Source organism: Ceratotherium simum, chromosome 5 (genome assembly GCF_057802395.1).
Source record: "Ceratotherium simum simum isolate JZ-2026a chromosome 5, ASM5780239v1, whole genome shotgun sequence".
Taxonomy (NCBI): Eukaryota; Metazoa; Chordata; class Mammalia; order Perissodactyla; family Rhinocerotidae; genus Ceratotherium; species Ceratotherium simum.
Window position 1 is genome coordinate 49,268,837 of NC_141904.1, and position 14,617 is coordinate 49,283,453.

The following is a 14,617-nucleotide window of genomic DNA, read 5'->3' on the forward strand; positions in this document are numbered from 1 at the left end:
TTTTCTCTTGTTAATCTGTTTCATGTCGATTTAATTCTTAGACCAGCCAGAAGAACCTAGAAGGGCAGAGGGAAACTTCTTCCTCCTCTACAGTACTTACACAAACTTACTAGACATGCGGGCTATATGGTACTAATCTCATGGAACCACTGCCATATATCTGGTCCATTGCTGACCAAAACGTCGTTATGCAGCACATGACTATATACATTGCGCTTCAAAGAGGTTACCTGATAGGCTACTTCCAGATACTATGAATGAATATTATTGTTCATGCCATTCAAAGAAGCACCTTTTGCAGCCTCCAAAGGGGTGGCTGAGCCAACCTTTGTACAATGTGGAAGCCACACATTCACTAATCAATTAGGAAAATCTAGCCCCACAAGGACTAAGGTCGCTACATTTTTTTTTGCTCTCTTATAAATTCCACTAAACTAGAAATGGCTGAATTTGTAATCTGTTCCTTAACCACTAATTTTTAAAGAGATTTACATGTAAAAACATGTCCCTGATTTTGCAAAGTACACAAACTTCTTTGAATCAAATAAGAAGGCTTTGCCAACTCTTTTCAATTCCATGACCACAAGAAACCAAAAGACCCTCCAAATGAACCAAAAACACAAAAAAAGTAGAGGAAAGTAAGACCTTCACAGGCATTCAATAGGCCCAAGTTTTCCCTGCCTCAGCACTGCCTTGTGGTGCTGAATGAATAAAAAGCAACAGAGATGTGGCTTGGCTTGCTAATTTCAGTCTCCATCTAAGAGAAAGGAAAGTGAATTTTCCAACTAAGAAATACTGTGGATACTATAAATTACTTTTTAATTCAAAGGCTTGGTACTCTGGATTAGTAATCAATGTCAAGAACAGTTAGGTCAATAATTCGTTCTGAGGGAGAGAGTGAGAGGTCTGATTAATCTGAAAATCTGTTTCCATATCTGCAAAATGAGACTGCTAGATTGATACTTTATTATTTTTTTTAATTTTTTTTTGTGAGGAGATCAGCCCTGTGCTAACATCTGCCAATCCTCTTTTTTTGTTGAGGAAGACTGGCCCTGGGCTAACATCCGAGGTCGTCTTCCTTCACTTTATGTGGGATGCCGCCACAGCATGGACTGCCAAGCAGTGCATCGGTGCACGCCCTGGATCCGAACCGGTGAACCCTGGGCCGCCGCAGTGGAGTGCGTGCACTTAAACGCTTACGCCACCGGGCTGGCCCCCAGATTGATACTTTAAAGAAAACAGAGAGAACAACTGGGGCAGCTTCTATTTTGCAAACTCATGGAAACCATAAGATTTTAGGCTTGAAGAGACCTCACTGACATCTACTCAAATCACCTAGAACAGCGCACCAGTTCAGACAGTGTCATCTGTGAAGTACTCGCTGGCAATTTTAATTATTACTTCATATTATCTTTATTCTATAAGAATAAATGAAAAGGACAAAAGAAAATTACCACGGCTGAAGCATAGGTTGTATAAATTGCATACAACTGAGACAAGGATGGAATTAACTAGGCAACATGACAGCAGTAAATCTTTAGCTTGAGTTCTTCACCAGAAATTGTTTCATAATGAATGAAAAGAAAAAAATTAATGAACAAGGTAAGAAAGGCTGGGAATACACTACTGATAATTGTATATAAAATAATATTTTTACCGTGATGTGAAAATTAGTCTCTTAAAACACAGAAACACATCCCATTTGAGAAGCCACATACTGCTTATGAAACTACTTTATTAAAATTTTATTCCTCTTCACGATAAATAGGTAATTAAAATTCCTTAACAGCAAAAATGTCATCTGTCCAATATCACAGACTGGCATAGCTAAACGATACATTATATAGATTATCTAACCATCTTTTTCATGTTACAGATTAGAGAATTAGAGCTAGCGAAGGTAAACAGCCTTTTAAAGTCCTGTGGCTACACAGGGCAGAACTACAGGTGGAACCTATGTCTGTAAAACCCTAAAATCCAACAAACAATATGCTGTCTATAAAAGAGCCACTTTAGATCCAAAGACAAATAGACTGAAAGTAAATTAATGGAAAAAGTTATTCTATGCAAACCAAAGGAGAGCAGGAATGGTATGCTAATATCAGATAAAATAAACTTTTAGACAAAAAATGTTACAGGAGAAAAAGAAGGATATTATATAATGATAAAAGGGTCAATCCATCAAAAAGATATAACAATTATAAACATGTATGCAACTAACAACAGAACGTCAAAATCTATGAAGCAAACCAGACAGAACTGAAGGAAGAAATAGACAGTTCAACAACAAAAGTTGGAAATTTCAAGACATCACTTTCGACAAGGATAGACCAATTAGAAAAAAGATAAAGAGGTAGACAACTTGAACAACACTATAAACCAGCCACACCAAACATACACAGAAGACATGATTCAACAGAATACAAAAGGAACATTCGCCAGGACAGTGTGTTAGGGGAAAAAGCAAGTCTCAATAAATTTTAAAAGACAGAAATCACAAAAATTACCTTCTGTGAACACAATGGAATGAAATCAGAAATCAGTAACAAAAGGAAATCTAAAAAATTCACAAATTGGTGACTATTAAACATAATCAATGGGTCAAAAAAGAAATCACAAGGGAAATCACAAAATACTTTGAGAAGAATGAAAATGAAAACAAAATATATCAAAACTTATGGAATACAGCAAAAGGAGTGCTGAGAGGGAAAGTTATATAGCTATAAAAGTCTATGTTAATAAAGAAGAAAGATCTCAGATCAATATCCCATCTTTCAACTTACGGAACTATAAAAGGAGAGCAAACTTAACCAAAATCAAGCAGAAGGAAGAAAATAAAGATTAGAGCAGAGATATATTAGAGAACAGAAAAACAATACAGAGGATAACCAAAACAAAAAATTAATTCTTTGAAAATAATAAACAAAACTGACAAGACTTTATCTGGATTGATGAAGAAAAAAAAAGAGTGTATCAAATAACTAAAATTAGGGAGAAGTCAAGATGGTGCCTTAGGCGGATTCTGAACTCACCTCCTCCCATGGACACAGCCAATCTACAACTACTCTTGGAAAAATTACCCCTGAGACAGAACTGAATACTGGGTAAGAGGAACTCCTACAACAAATGACAATCCTAATTGAGGTGGAAGAGGCAGAAACTCCCTTCTGGAGAGAAAAAAACGCCACCTTCACAAGCCGCCAGTGTCATGGCTGCCCAGGAGCAGCCCAAAGGTACGCAGCTTCCCTAGAGGAGTGAGGAACTGAGGCGCAGAGCGCCCCTGCTACAGGTGTTTTTTGGACCCAGCACAATCAAGACAAATGGCATAATATCTGACTTTGCTTGCTACTAAAACATTGGGGAGTACTCCCAGAAAAGCTGGTTCACAAAGAAACTAAAGCTGGCTCTTAAAGGGCCCACGCAGAAACTCACCCGTTTCAGAAAGCAACCTAAAATCACCAGAAAGAAAGATGCACAGTCCTTTGGTGAAAAGAGACTCATCTGATAGTCTCTGAGTGCATCTCAGTGAGAGGTGACACCTCTCCAGGGACTGGGACATTGGCAGCGTCCACTGTTGTGGCCCGGTGTGGGTGTGCTAACACAGATGCTGGCAGAAGCCATTGGAGTTCATTCTGGGGCCTGCTAGCCCAGGGTCTGCCCCACCGACTAGAGCACCGATTTAATCCAGCTGAGTCAGGGTGGGTAGCCCACCCCAGGGACTGGCCCCACCAAACAACAAGCCCTCAGGCAACTTGTGGGCCTGCACAGATTAGTGACTGGATTCTTTGCAGTCTGGCAACTGGGTGCATCTCTCTGTGGGGCAGGGCGTGTGAAAGGAGTGGGTGGAGAGTATGCGGCTCCGCAGTGGAGAGACTGGGTTCACTTCAGGAAGTTGGGGCATGCGCTCAGGGCAGGACTGTGTTGACTGTGTGTGTGGACCTATGGGCAGTAGGGCTTGTCAGCTGCAGAAGACTTGTGCTTCTCAAAACAGCCACATAGGGGATCAGCCCCACCTTCCAAAGCTTGAAACAACTGGGTGCTCTCTTGCCTGAGGCCAACTCCACGCAGCTGCAATCCTCAGAGAGGTGACAAGAGACCTAAAGGCTGGAGGCTTATAGCAGTTGTAAGCCTGTGAGCCTCACAATCTGCCACACCGGGGGACTACTCGCTTAATAGAAATACTGCAACAGGAATGTACTATTAGAACTTGCAACCAACTGTGCTGGGGCTCCCCAAACCTGATAAGGAGACTGAAGGGCCCACAACAATGACAAGCAGCTGAGCATTACAACAGCTGGCCAGAGGCATAGCTCATCCTCCCTGGGCACCTGCAGGAAGAGCAACCACGCCACAACAGAAGGACACATGTAACCACCATAGGGGTGACTCCTGGAACAATCAGAACTGCAGGAAGCACACTGCCGGGCGTCATAAGGCATCACTTATATAAGGTCAACACTCCAAGAGCAGGAGACATAGCTAATCTACCTAATACACACAGGGAAAGAGGCAAAATGAGGAGGCAAAGGAATACGTTCCAAGTAAGAGCCTAGGACAAAACCCCAGAAAAGAAACTAAGTGAAAAAGAAATGAGCAACCTACCTGACAGAGAGTTCAAACAAAGAGTGTTAAGGATGCTCACTGATCTGGGGAGAAGAATGGATGAACTCGGTGAGAACATCAACAAAGAAATGGAAGATATAAAAAAGAACCAATCAGAAATGAAGAACACAATACTGGAAGTGAAAAATTCACTAGAAGGACTCAAAAGCCGAGTAGAGGATACAGAAGAAGGGATCTACGAGCTGGACAAACGACTAGAATAAATCACCCAAGCTGAACAGATAACAGAGAAAAGAATTAAAAAGAGTGAGGACAGTCTGAGGGACCTCTGGGACAACATCAAGTGCACTAAGATCTGTGTTATAGGTGTTCAAGAAGGAGAAGAGAGAGACAAAGGGGCAGAAAATCTATTTGAAGAAATAATAGCTGAAAACTTCCTTAACCTAAGGGAGGAAACAGACATCTAGGTACAAGAAGCACAGACAGCACCAAACAACATAAAGCCAAAGAGGCCCACACCAAGACACATCATAATTAACATGTCCAGAATTAAGGACAAACAGAGAATCCTAAAGCCGCAAGAGAAAGACAAGTTACATACAAAGGAAACCCCATAAGGATATCAGCTGACTTCTCAGCAGAAACCTTACAGGCTAGAAGAGAATGGCACGATACATTTAAAGTGCTAAAGGAAAAAACCTACAGCCAAGAATACTCTACCTGGCAAGGTTATCACTCAAAATGGAAGGAGAGATATAAAGTTTCCCTGACAAGCAAAAATTAAAGGAGTCTGTCACCAAGAAACCAGTAATACAAGAAATGCTAAAGGGACTTATTTAAGTGGAAAAGAGAAGACCACAAATAGAAAAATTATCTATTTCCATGATAAGAGGGTAATGGATACAAATGCAAAAAAAACGTTAGATATGATATTAAAAATATAAAATGTGGGAGGAGGGGAGATAAAGAGTAGAACTTTCAGACAGAGGTCAAACTAAAGAGACCATCAACTTAATATAGGTTGCTATATATGTAGGTTACTGTATATGAACCCCATGGTAATCACAAACCAGAAAACTATAATAAATACACAAAAAACGAAAAGAAAGGAACCCAAACATAATACTAAAGAAAGCCAACACAGCACAAGGGAAGAGAGCAAGAGAAGAAGGGAACAGATAAGACGTACTAAAACACCAAGAAAAGAAAGTTAAAAAATGGCAGTAAGTACATACTTATCAATAGCTACTTTAAATGTCAATGGACAAAATGCTCCAATTAAAAGGCATAGGGTGGCTGACTGGATAAAACAACAAGACCCATGGATATATGCTGCATACAAGAGATACACTTCAGACCTAAAGACACTCACGAACTGAAAGTGAAGGGATGGAAAAAGATACTCCACGCAAATGGCAATGAAAAGAAAGCTGGGGTAGCAATACTCATATCAGACAAAGTAGACTTTAAAACAAAAACTGTAACAAGAGACAAAGAAGGGCACTACATAATGATCAAGGAAACAATCCAACAAGAGGATATAACACTTCTAAGTATCTATGCACCCAACGTAGGAGCACCTAAACATAAAAAGCAATTATTAACAGACATAAAAAGAGAAATAGACAGTAACACAATAATAGTAGGGGACTTTAACACTCCACTTACACCAACAGATAGATCATCCAAACAGAAGATCAATAAGGAAACACTGGCCTTAAATGACACACTAGAACAGATGGACCTAGCAGATATATACAGAACATTCCATCCAAAAACCGAAGAGTACACATTCTTTTCAAATGCACATGGAACATTCTCCAGGCTTGATCACATATTAGGCCACAAAACAAGTTTCCACAAATTTAAGAAGACTGAAATAATACCAAGCATCTTTTCTGACCACAACAGTATGAAACTACAAATCAACTTTAGGAAGAAAATCAGAAAAGTGACAAATATGTGGAGATTAAACAAAATGCTACCGAACAACGACTGGGTCAACGAAGAAATCAAAAGAGAAATCAAAAAAATACCTGGAGACAAATGAAAATGAAAATACCAGAATTTGTGGGATACAGCAAAAGCGGTTCTAAGAGGGAAGTTTATAGCGATACAGGCCTATCTCAACAAACAAGAAAAATCTGAGATAAGTAATCTAACAATGCACCTAAAGGAACTGGAAAAAGAAGAACAAAGCCCAAAATCAGTAGAAGAAGGGAAATAATAAAAATCAGAGCAGAAACAAACGAAATAGAGACTAAAAAAACAATAGAAAAAATTAATGAAACCAAGAGCTGGTTCTTTGAAAAGATAAACAAAATTGACAAACCTTTAGCTAGACTCACGAAGAAAAAAAGAGAGAAGGCTCGAATAAAAACAGAAATGAAAGAGGAGAAATTAAAACGGACACCTCAGAAATACAAAAGATTCTAAGAGAATACTATGAAAAGCTATATGCCAACAAATTGGACAATCTGGGAGAAATGGACAAATTCTTAGAATCATACGACCTTCCAAAACTGGATCAAGAAGAAATAGAGAATTTGAATAGACCAATCACCGCTAAGGAGACGGAAAGAGTAATCGAAAACCTCCCCAAAAATAAAAGACCAGGACCAGATGGCTTCCCCAGTGAATTCTACCAAACATTCAAAGAAGACTTAATACCTATCCTTCTCAAACTCTTCCAAAAAATTGAAGAGCAGGGGAAGCTCCCTAACTCATTTTACAAAGTCAACATTACTCTGATACCAAAACCAGACAAAGACAACACAAAAAAAGAAAATTACAGGCAAGTATCACTGATGAACATCGAAGCAAAAATCCTCAACAAAATACTAGCAAATCGCATACAACAATACATTAAAAAGATTATACACCATGATCAGGTGGGATTTATTCCAGGGATGCGGGGATGTTTCAACATTTGCAAATCAATCAACGTGATACACTACATTAATAAATGAAGCATAAAAATCACATGAGCACCTCAATAGATGCAGAGAAAGCATTTGACAACATACAGCATCCATTTATGATAAAAACTCTGAAAAAAATGGGAATAGAAGGAAAGTACCTCAACATAATAAAGGCCATATATGACAAATCCACAGCTAATATCATCCTCAATGGTGAAAAACTGAAAGCTATCCCTCTAAGAACAGGAACCAGACAAGGATGCCCACTCTCACCACTCCTATTTAACATAGTATTGGAAGTCCCAGTTAGAGCAATCAGGCAAGAAAAAGAAATAAAAGGGATCCAAATTGGAAAGGAAGAAGTGAAACTGTCACTATTTGCATATGATATGATTTTATATATAGAAAACCCTACAGCATCCACCAAAAAACTTTTAGAAGTAATAAACGAATATGGTCAAGTTGCAGGATACAAAATCAACATACAAAAATCAGTTGCATTTCTATACACTAACAACGAAGTAGCAGAAAGAGAAATTAAGAATACAATCAGGTTTACAATTGCAACAAAAAGAATAAAATACCTGGGAATAAACTAAACCAAAGAGGTGAAAGATCTGTACACTGAAAACTATAAAACATTGCTGAAAGAAATTGAAGAGGACACAAAGAAATGGAAAGATATTCCGTGCTCTTGGATTGGAAGAATTAACATAGTTAAGATGTCCATACTTCCAGAGCAATCTACAGATTCAATAGAATCCTTATCAAAGTTCCAACAACATTTTTCACAGAAATAGAACAAAGAATCCTAAAATTTATATGGAAAACATAAGACCCCCGAATAGCTACAGGAATCCTGAGAAAAAAGAACAAAGCTGGAGGTATCACACTCCCTGATTTCAAAATATACTACAAAGCTATAGTAACCAAAACAGCATGGTACTGGCACAAAAACAGACACACAGATCAATGGAATAGAATCAAAAGCCTAGAAATAAACCCGCACATCTACGGACAGTTAATTTTCGACAAAGGAGCCAAGAACATACAATGGAGAAAGGAAACTCTCGTCAACAAATGGTGTTGGGAAAACTGGACAGCCACATGCAAAAGAATCAAAGTGGACCATAACCTTACACCACACACAAAAATTAACTCAAAGTAGATTAAAGACTTGACTGTAAGACCTGAAAACATGAAAATTCTAGAAGAAAACAGGCAGTACGCTCTTCAACATCGGTCTTAGCAACATATTTTCAAGCAGCATGTCCGACTGGGCAAAAGAAACAATAGAAAAAACAAATAAATGGGACTACATCAAACTAAAAAGCTTCTGCACAGCAAAGGAAACCATCAACAAAACGAAAAGACAATCTAACAGTTGGGAGAAGATGCATTTGCATTTGCAAATGCAAACCACATATCTGATAAGGGGTTATCTCCAAAATATATAAGAACTCATGCATCTGAACAACAAAAAAACTAACAACCCAATTAAAAAATGGACAAAGGACCTGAACAGACATTTCTCCAAAGAAGACATACAGATGGCCAAGAGGCACATGAAAAGACGTTCAACATCATTAACTATCAGGCAAATGCAAATCAAACTACAATGAGATATCACCTCATGCCTGTCAGAATGGCTATAATTAACAAGACAGGAAACAACAAGTGCTGGAGAGGATGTGGAGAGATGGAAGCTCTCATACACTGTTGGTGGGAGTGCAAACTGCTGCAGCCACTATGGAAAACTGTATGGAGATTCCTCAAAAAATCAAGGATAGAACTACCATATGATCCAGCTATTCCACTGTTGGGTATTTATCCAAAGAACTTGAAAACACCAATTTGCAAAGGTACATGCACCCCTGTGTTCATTGCAGCCTTATTCACGATAGCCAAGACTTGGAAGCAACCTAAGTGCCCATCAAGGGACGAATGGATAAAGAAGCTGTGGTATATATACACAATGGAATACTACTCAGCCATAAGAAACGACGAAATCCAGCCATTTGTGACAACATGGATGGACATTGAGGGTATAATGCAAAGTGAAATAAGTCAGAGGGAGAAGGCCAAATACCGTATGATTTCCTTCATTAAGTAGTAGATAATAACAACAATAAACAAACACATAGGGACAGAGATTGGATTGGTGGTTACCAGAGGGGAAGGGGGGAGGGTGGAGGGTGAAAGGGATAATTCGGTACATGTGTGTGGTGATGGGTTGTAATTAGTATTTTGGTGGTGAACATGATGTAGTCCATGCAGAAATAGAAGTACAATGATGTACACCTGAAATTTTTGCAATGTTATAAACCAATGTTACTGCAATAAAAAAAAAATAAATAAAATAAAAGAAATAAAAAAAATAATAAAAATAAAAAACAGCTTTACTGAGATATAATTCACACACTATATGATCAACCCATTAAAAGAGTACAATAAATTTTAGTATATTCCCAGATATGTACAACCATCACCACAGTAAGACTTTAAAACATTTTCATCACTCAAATAAACCTCGTCCCCCTTTATCCTGTCCCTCCTAGCCCTAAGCAACCATTAATCTACTTTCTTCTCTACAGATTTGCCTATTCAGGATATTTTATATAACTGGAATTATATAAAATATTGTCTCTTTTCACTGGCTTCTTTCCCCTACCATAATGTTTTCAAGGTTCATCCATGACATGGCATATGTCAATACTTCATTCTACTTTATGGATGAATAATATTCACATTTTGCTTACCCATTCATCAGCTGATGGACATTTGAGTTATTTCTACTTTTGGTTGTGATGACTTTTTTGTGTGGCCAAAAAATTAGATAATCTATATGAAATGGACAAATTCCTAGAAAGACACAAAGTACCAAAACCGACTCAAAAGTAACAGAAAATCTAAATAGACTTATAACAAGTAAACAGATTGAATCAACAATCAAAAAGCATTAAAAAAAAAAAAAAAAAAAAAGCCCAGGACTTGATGGCTTCACATATGAATTCTATCAAACATTTAAAGAAGAATGAACACCAATACTTCTGACACTCTTCCAAAAAACAAGAGAGAACAGTTTCTAACTCATTCTATGAGGTCACTATTACCTTGATACCAAAATCAGACAAAGAAATCACAAGAAATGAAAAGTACTAAACAATATCTCTTACGAATATAGATGCAAAAACCCTCAACAAAATATTAGCAAACTTAATCCAATAGGGTAGTAAACAGATTATTCACATTGATCAAATGGGATTTACTGCAGAAATGCAAAGCTGGTTCAACAGGCAAGAATCAACTAATATAACATAAGAAAATAAAGTAAAAATACCACACAATCATCTTAATTGATAGAGAAAAAGCACCTGAGAAAATTCAATACCCTTTCATGATAAAAACACTCAACGAAGTAGAAATAGAAAAGAAGTTCGTAAACTTGATAAAAGGAATCTAGGAAAATCCAACAGCTAACATGACACTTAATGATAAATGCTGAAAGCTTTCCCAAGATTACAAAACCAATTTCATTTACAACAGCATCCGAAACAATAAAATACATAGGAAAAATTTAACCAAGGAAATACAAGACAAGTGCCAAGAAAATACAGATTAAAAACTTCAAAACATTGCTCAGGGGCCGGACCAGTGGCATAGTGGTTAAGTTCAAGCGCTCTGCTTTGGACAGCCCACGGTTTGCTGGTTAGGATCCCAGGCCCAGACCTACACACCGCCCATCAAGCCATGCTGTGGCGGTGTTCCACGTACAGAATATAGGAAGACTGGCACAGATGTAAGCTCAGGGACAATCTTCCTCAAGCAAAAATAAATAAATAAAAAGCCTCCAAATATACAGCAAATGTGCATTGGATAAATTTGAGAAGCACACCCCCCTCCCCCCAAAAAAGAAAAAAACAAACGACATTGCTTAAATCAAAGAACGCCTAAATAAATGGAATCCTATGTTCATTAGATTGAAAGATTTTTTGTGTGTGAGGAAGTTTAGCCCTGAGCTAACATCCGATGCCAATCCTCTACTTTTTGCTAAGGAAGACTGGCCCTGGGGTAACATCCGTGCCCATCTTCCTCTATTTTATATGGTACACCGCCACAGCATGGCTTGATAAGCAGTGCTTAGGTCTGCACCCAGGATCCAAACCTGTGAACCCCGGGCCGCTGAAGCGGAGCACGTGAACTCAACCACTACACCCCCAGGCCAGCCCTGAAAGACTTAATACTGTTGAGATGGCAATACTTCTCAAATTGAATGCAAATAAAAATCACAATGAGGTATCACTTCACATCCACTAGCTTGGGTATTAAAATACAGCGAAGGGAAAAATAAGTACTGGTGAGGATGTAGAGAAACTAAAACCTTCATACATTGCTGGTAGGAACATAAAATGGTATAACCACTATGGAAAAGAATTGGGTAGTTTCTCAAAAGTTAAACATAGAATTAACATATGATCCAGAAATTCTACTCCTAGGTACCTGAAAAGCAAAAAACCTATGTTCACAAAATAACTTGTACATGAATGTTCATAGCAGCATTATTCAAAACAGTGAAAAAGTGGTTGAAACAACACAAATATCCCTGAACCGATGAATAGTCAAGTAAAATGTGGTATATCCACTCAAAGATGCTTTCAGCATAGAAAGGAATGAAGTACTGATTTATACTACAACATGGATAAACTTTGAAAACATTATGCTAAGTGAAAGAAGTCAGACGCATGATGCCATTTACAGGAAATATCCAGAAAAGGCAAATCCATACAGACAGAAAGCAGATTAGCGGTTACCAGGACTGAGGAGAGGAAGGAATGGGGGGGGGGGGGGGCGGCTGCTTAATTGGTATGGGGTTTTCTTCTGGGGTGATGAAAATGTTGTGAAATTAGATAGTGTTGATGGATGCACAACATTGTAAATGTACTAGAAGTCACTAGATTATACACCTTTAAGTGGTTAAAATGGAGAATTTTATGTTATATGAATTTTACCTCAATTTAAAAACAACCAAAAACAACAACAATGAAGTTAAACCTACCCAGCAACACATAAATTAAAATAACCACAAAAGTCCTTTCAGTATTCTTATGTCTGTATGTTCAAAACCTAGATGTAAAAACTAGGCATCAGATACCTCAACTGTGATATTATTAACAGTTATGAGACAATTTTTTAATTCTAGCTACCATAAAGGGAAGAGATAAGAGAAAAAAAATCATATATAGTCACGCATCACATAATGATGGGGATACATTCTGAGAAATGTTATCATTAGGTGATCTCATCATTGTGCGAACATAACTGAGTGTGTTTACACAAACCTAGATGGTATAGCCTACTAAACACCTAGGCCATATGGTACTAATCTTAGGGGACCACCATCATATACGCAGTTCGTCATTGACCAAAACGCCATTATCCGTTGCGTGACTGTATTAATCTTCAGAGATAAGTTTATACTGACCATTGTACTAATTTTTAAGTGCAAGCAAACCCAATTATTTTAGCAAACTGATAAGCAAATACAACATCTATTAATCCTGTCCTTGGGAGCAGCACTGACTCACCAAGTTTCTCTGGCTCATCCGGCCCTGTGCCTGCAATGCAGCTGCTCTCCAGACCATAGGTGGGATCCACTTTCCCAGAGGCTCGTGCTGCTTCCTGTACTTTCTTGACATGAGCTTCAACCAATTCCAGTGGTACCTCCTCCCGAACCCGAGAAAATTCCTCTGTTCAAGAATAAAAATGGAAAAGTGACCTGGTTTTGCACAAATATTTGCTTCAATGTAAACCACTAAGAAATCCAACGCAACATTAGTGTCTTGCATGTAGTGACCTTTCTGGGGACTTGGTCTTATCCACCAGCAAAATAAGAGTGCTAAGTGAGATACTCGCGTGATGAAATTCTATGACTCTATGTTTTACCTTACATGGCACAGTATCTTGCTATATAAACAAAAGATATTTAAATATCTATTAATAACAACCAAAATTGCTGTCCAAATTTTATCTAACATAGCTAGCTAGACCGATAAACAAGAAAATAGCAAGGATTAAACAACCAGAAAGAAAAGAAAGAGTTCTATGGGGTGAGAAAGTTCTAATCGTAATTAATATAATCCAAGAATGTTAAATGAATCCCTTTGCCAGTTATATTAAATTCCAAATGAATCACAAATATACCATTAAAAACTGTTTTGCCCCTCTAATTCTTAATAAATATTTAATTTTAAAACTATTATAAGTGTTTTAGTTTAAAATGTTACAATACTTTTAAACATAACATGGTATCTTTAAGGGATAATATTTGAATTTTTTATTTATTTATAAAATAGAAATGAATGTAAAGTTGATATTTATTTATTTATTTATTTATTTATTTATTTTTCCCCAAAACCCCAGTAGATAGTTGTATGTCATAGCTGCACATCCTTCTAGTTGCTGTATGTGGGATGCGGCCTCAGCATGGCCGGAGAAGCGGTGCGTCGGGGCGCGCCCGGGATCTGAACCCAGGCCGCCAGCAGCGGAGCGCGCGCACTTAACCGTTGAGCCATGGGGCCAGCCCTAAAGCTGATATTTAAATTTGAAGTAACATTAATATGAAGGGAAGTATTAAAACCATTATCTGAAATTGTTGCACTGTCGAGATGGCTTAGGAAAGTCCATACCCAAAGCTGCTTTTGCTGCAGCAGATGCCACACGAGGGTCCACCACAGATGCCAAAAAAGCAACAGTGCTCATGACTGGGTTTCCTGACTGACTGAAGGGGACAGGCTGGTAGGCCAGGGGCCCAAGAGAAGCATCTGAATTCTCAAGGTATGGGTCCTCAATGGGAAGCCTCAAAAAGTGGAGGATGCACTCATCCTGAGTACGACTTCCAACGTGTTCTGACACTTTGTTCCAATCATCTTTGTACATCTCCAGGGCCTAAAACAGAAAAAAAACCAGGAGCTTTAATATCAGGTAACAAACAAGTAAGATGTAATGACATCAGAAGTCTGTGACTATTCTTCAGATAGGTTTTTTAAAAAATTATGAAAATGGTTATATGAAAATAGGTGGATCTGATTGCTTTCCTTATATTAAATTCATAATCAGGCAAGATAAATAAAAGG

General features: G+C 38.0%; 1 protein-coding gene across 2 annotated transcripts in view; it reads right to left on the minus strand.

The window, feature by feature from the left end:
• Positions 1–14,617, minus strand: part of SMARCC1 (SWI/SNF related BAF chromatin remodeling complex subunit C1) — a 181,237-nt gene that overhangs the window by 67,527 nt on the left and 99,093 nt on the right. For both annotated transcript variants that reach the window (XM_014791534.2, XM_014791531.2), the window contains exons 20-21: positions 14,171–14,429; positions 13,070–13,231 (exon numbers count right to left, since the gene is read on the minus strand). In XM_014791534.2, coding sequence (XP_014647020.2) covers positions 13,070–13,231; positions 14,171–14,429 — 421 coding nt within the window. The remainder of the gene's footprint in view (positions 1–13,069; positions 13,232–14,170; positions 14,430–14,617) is intronic.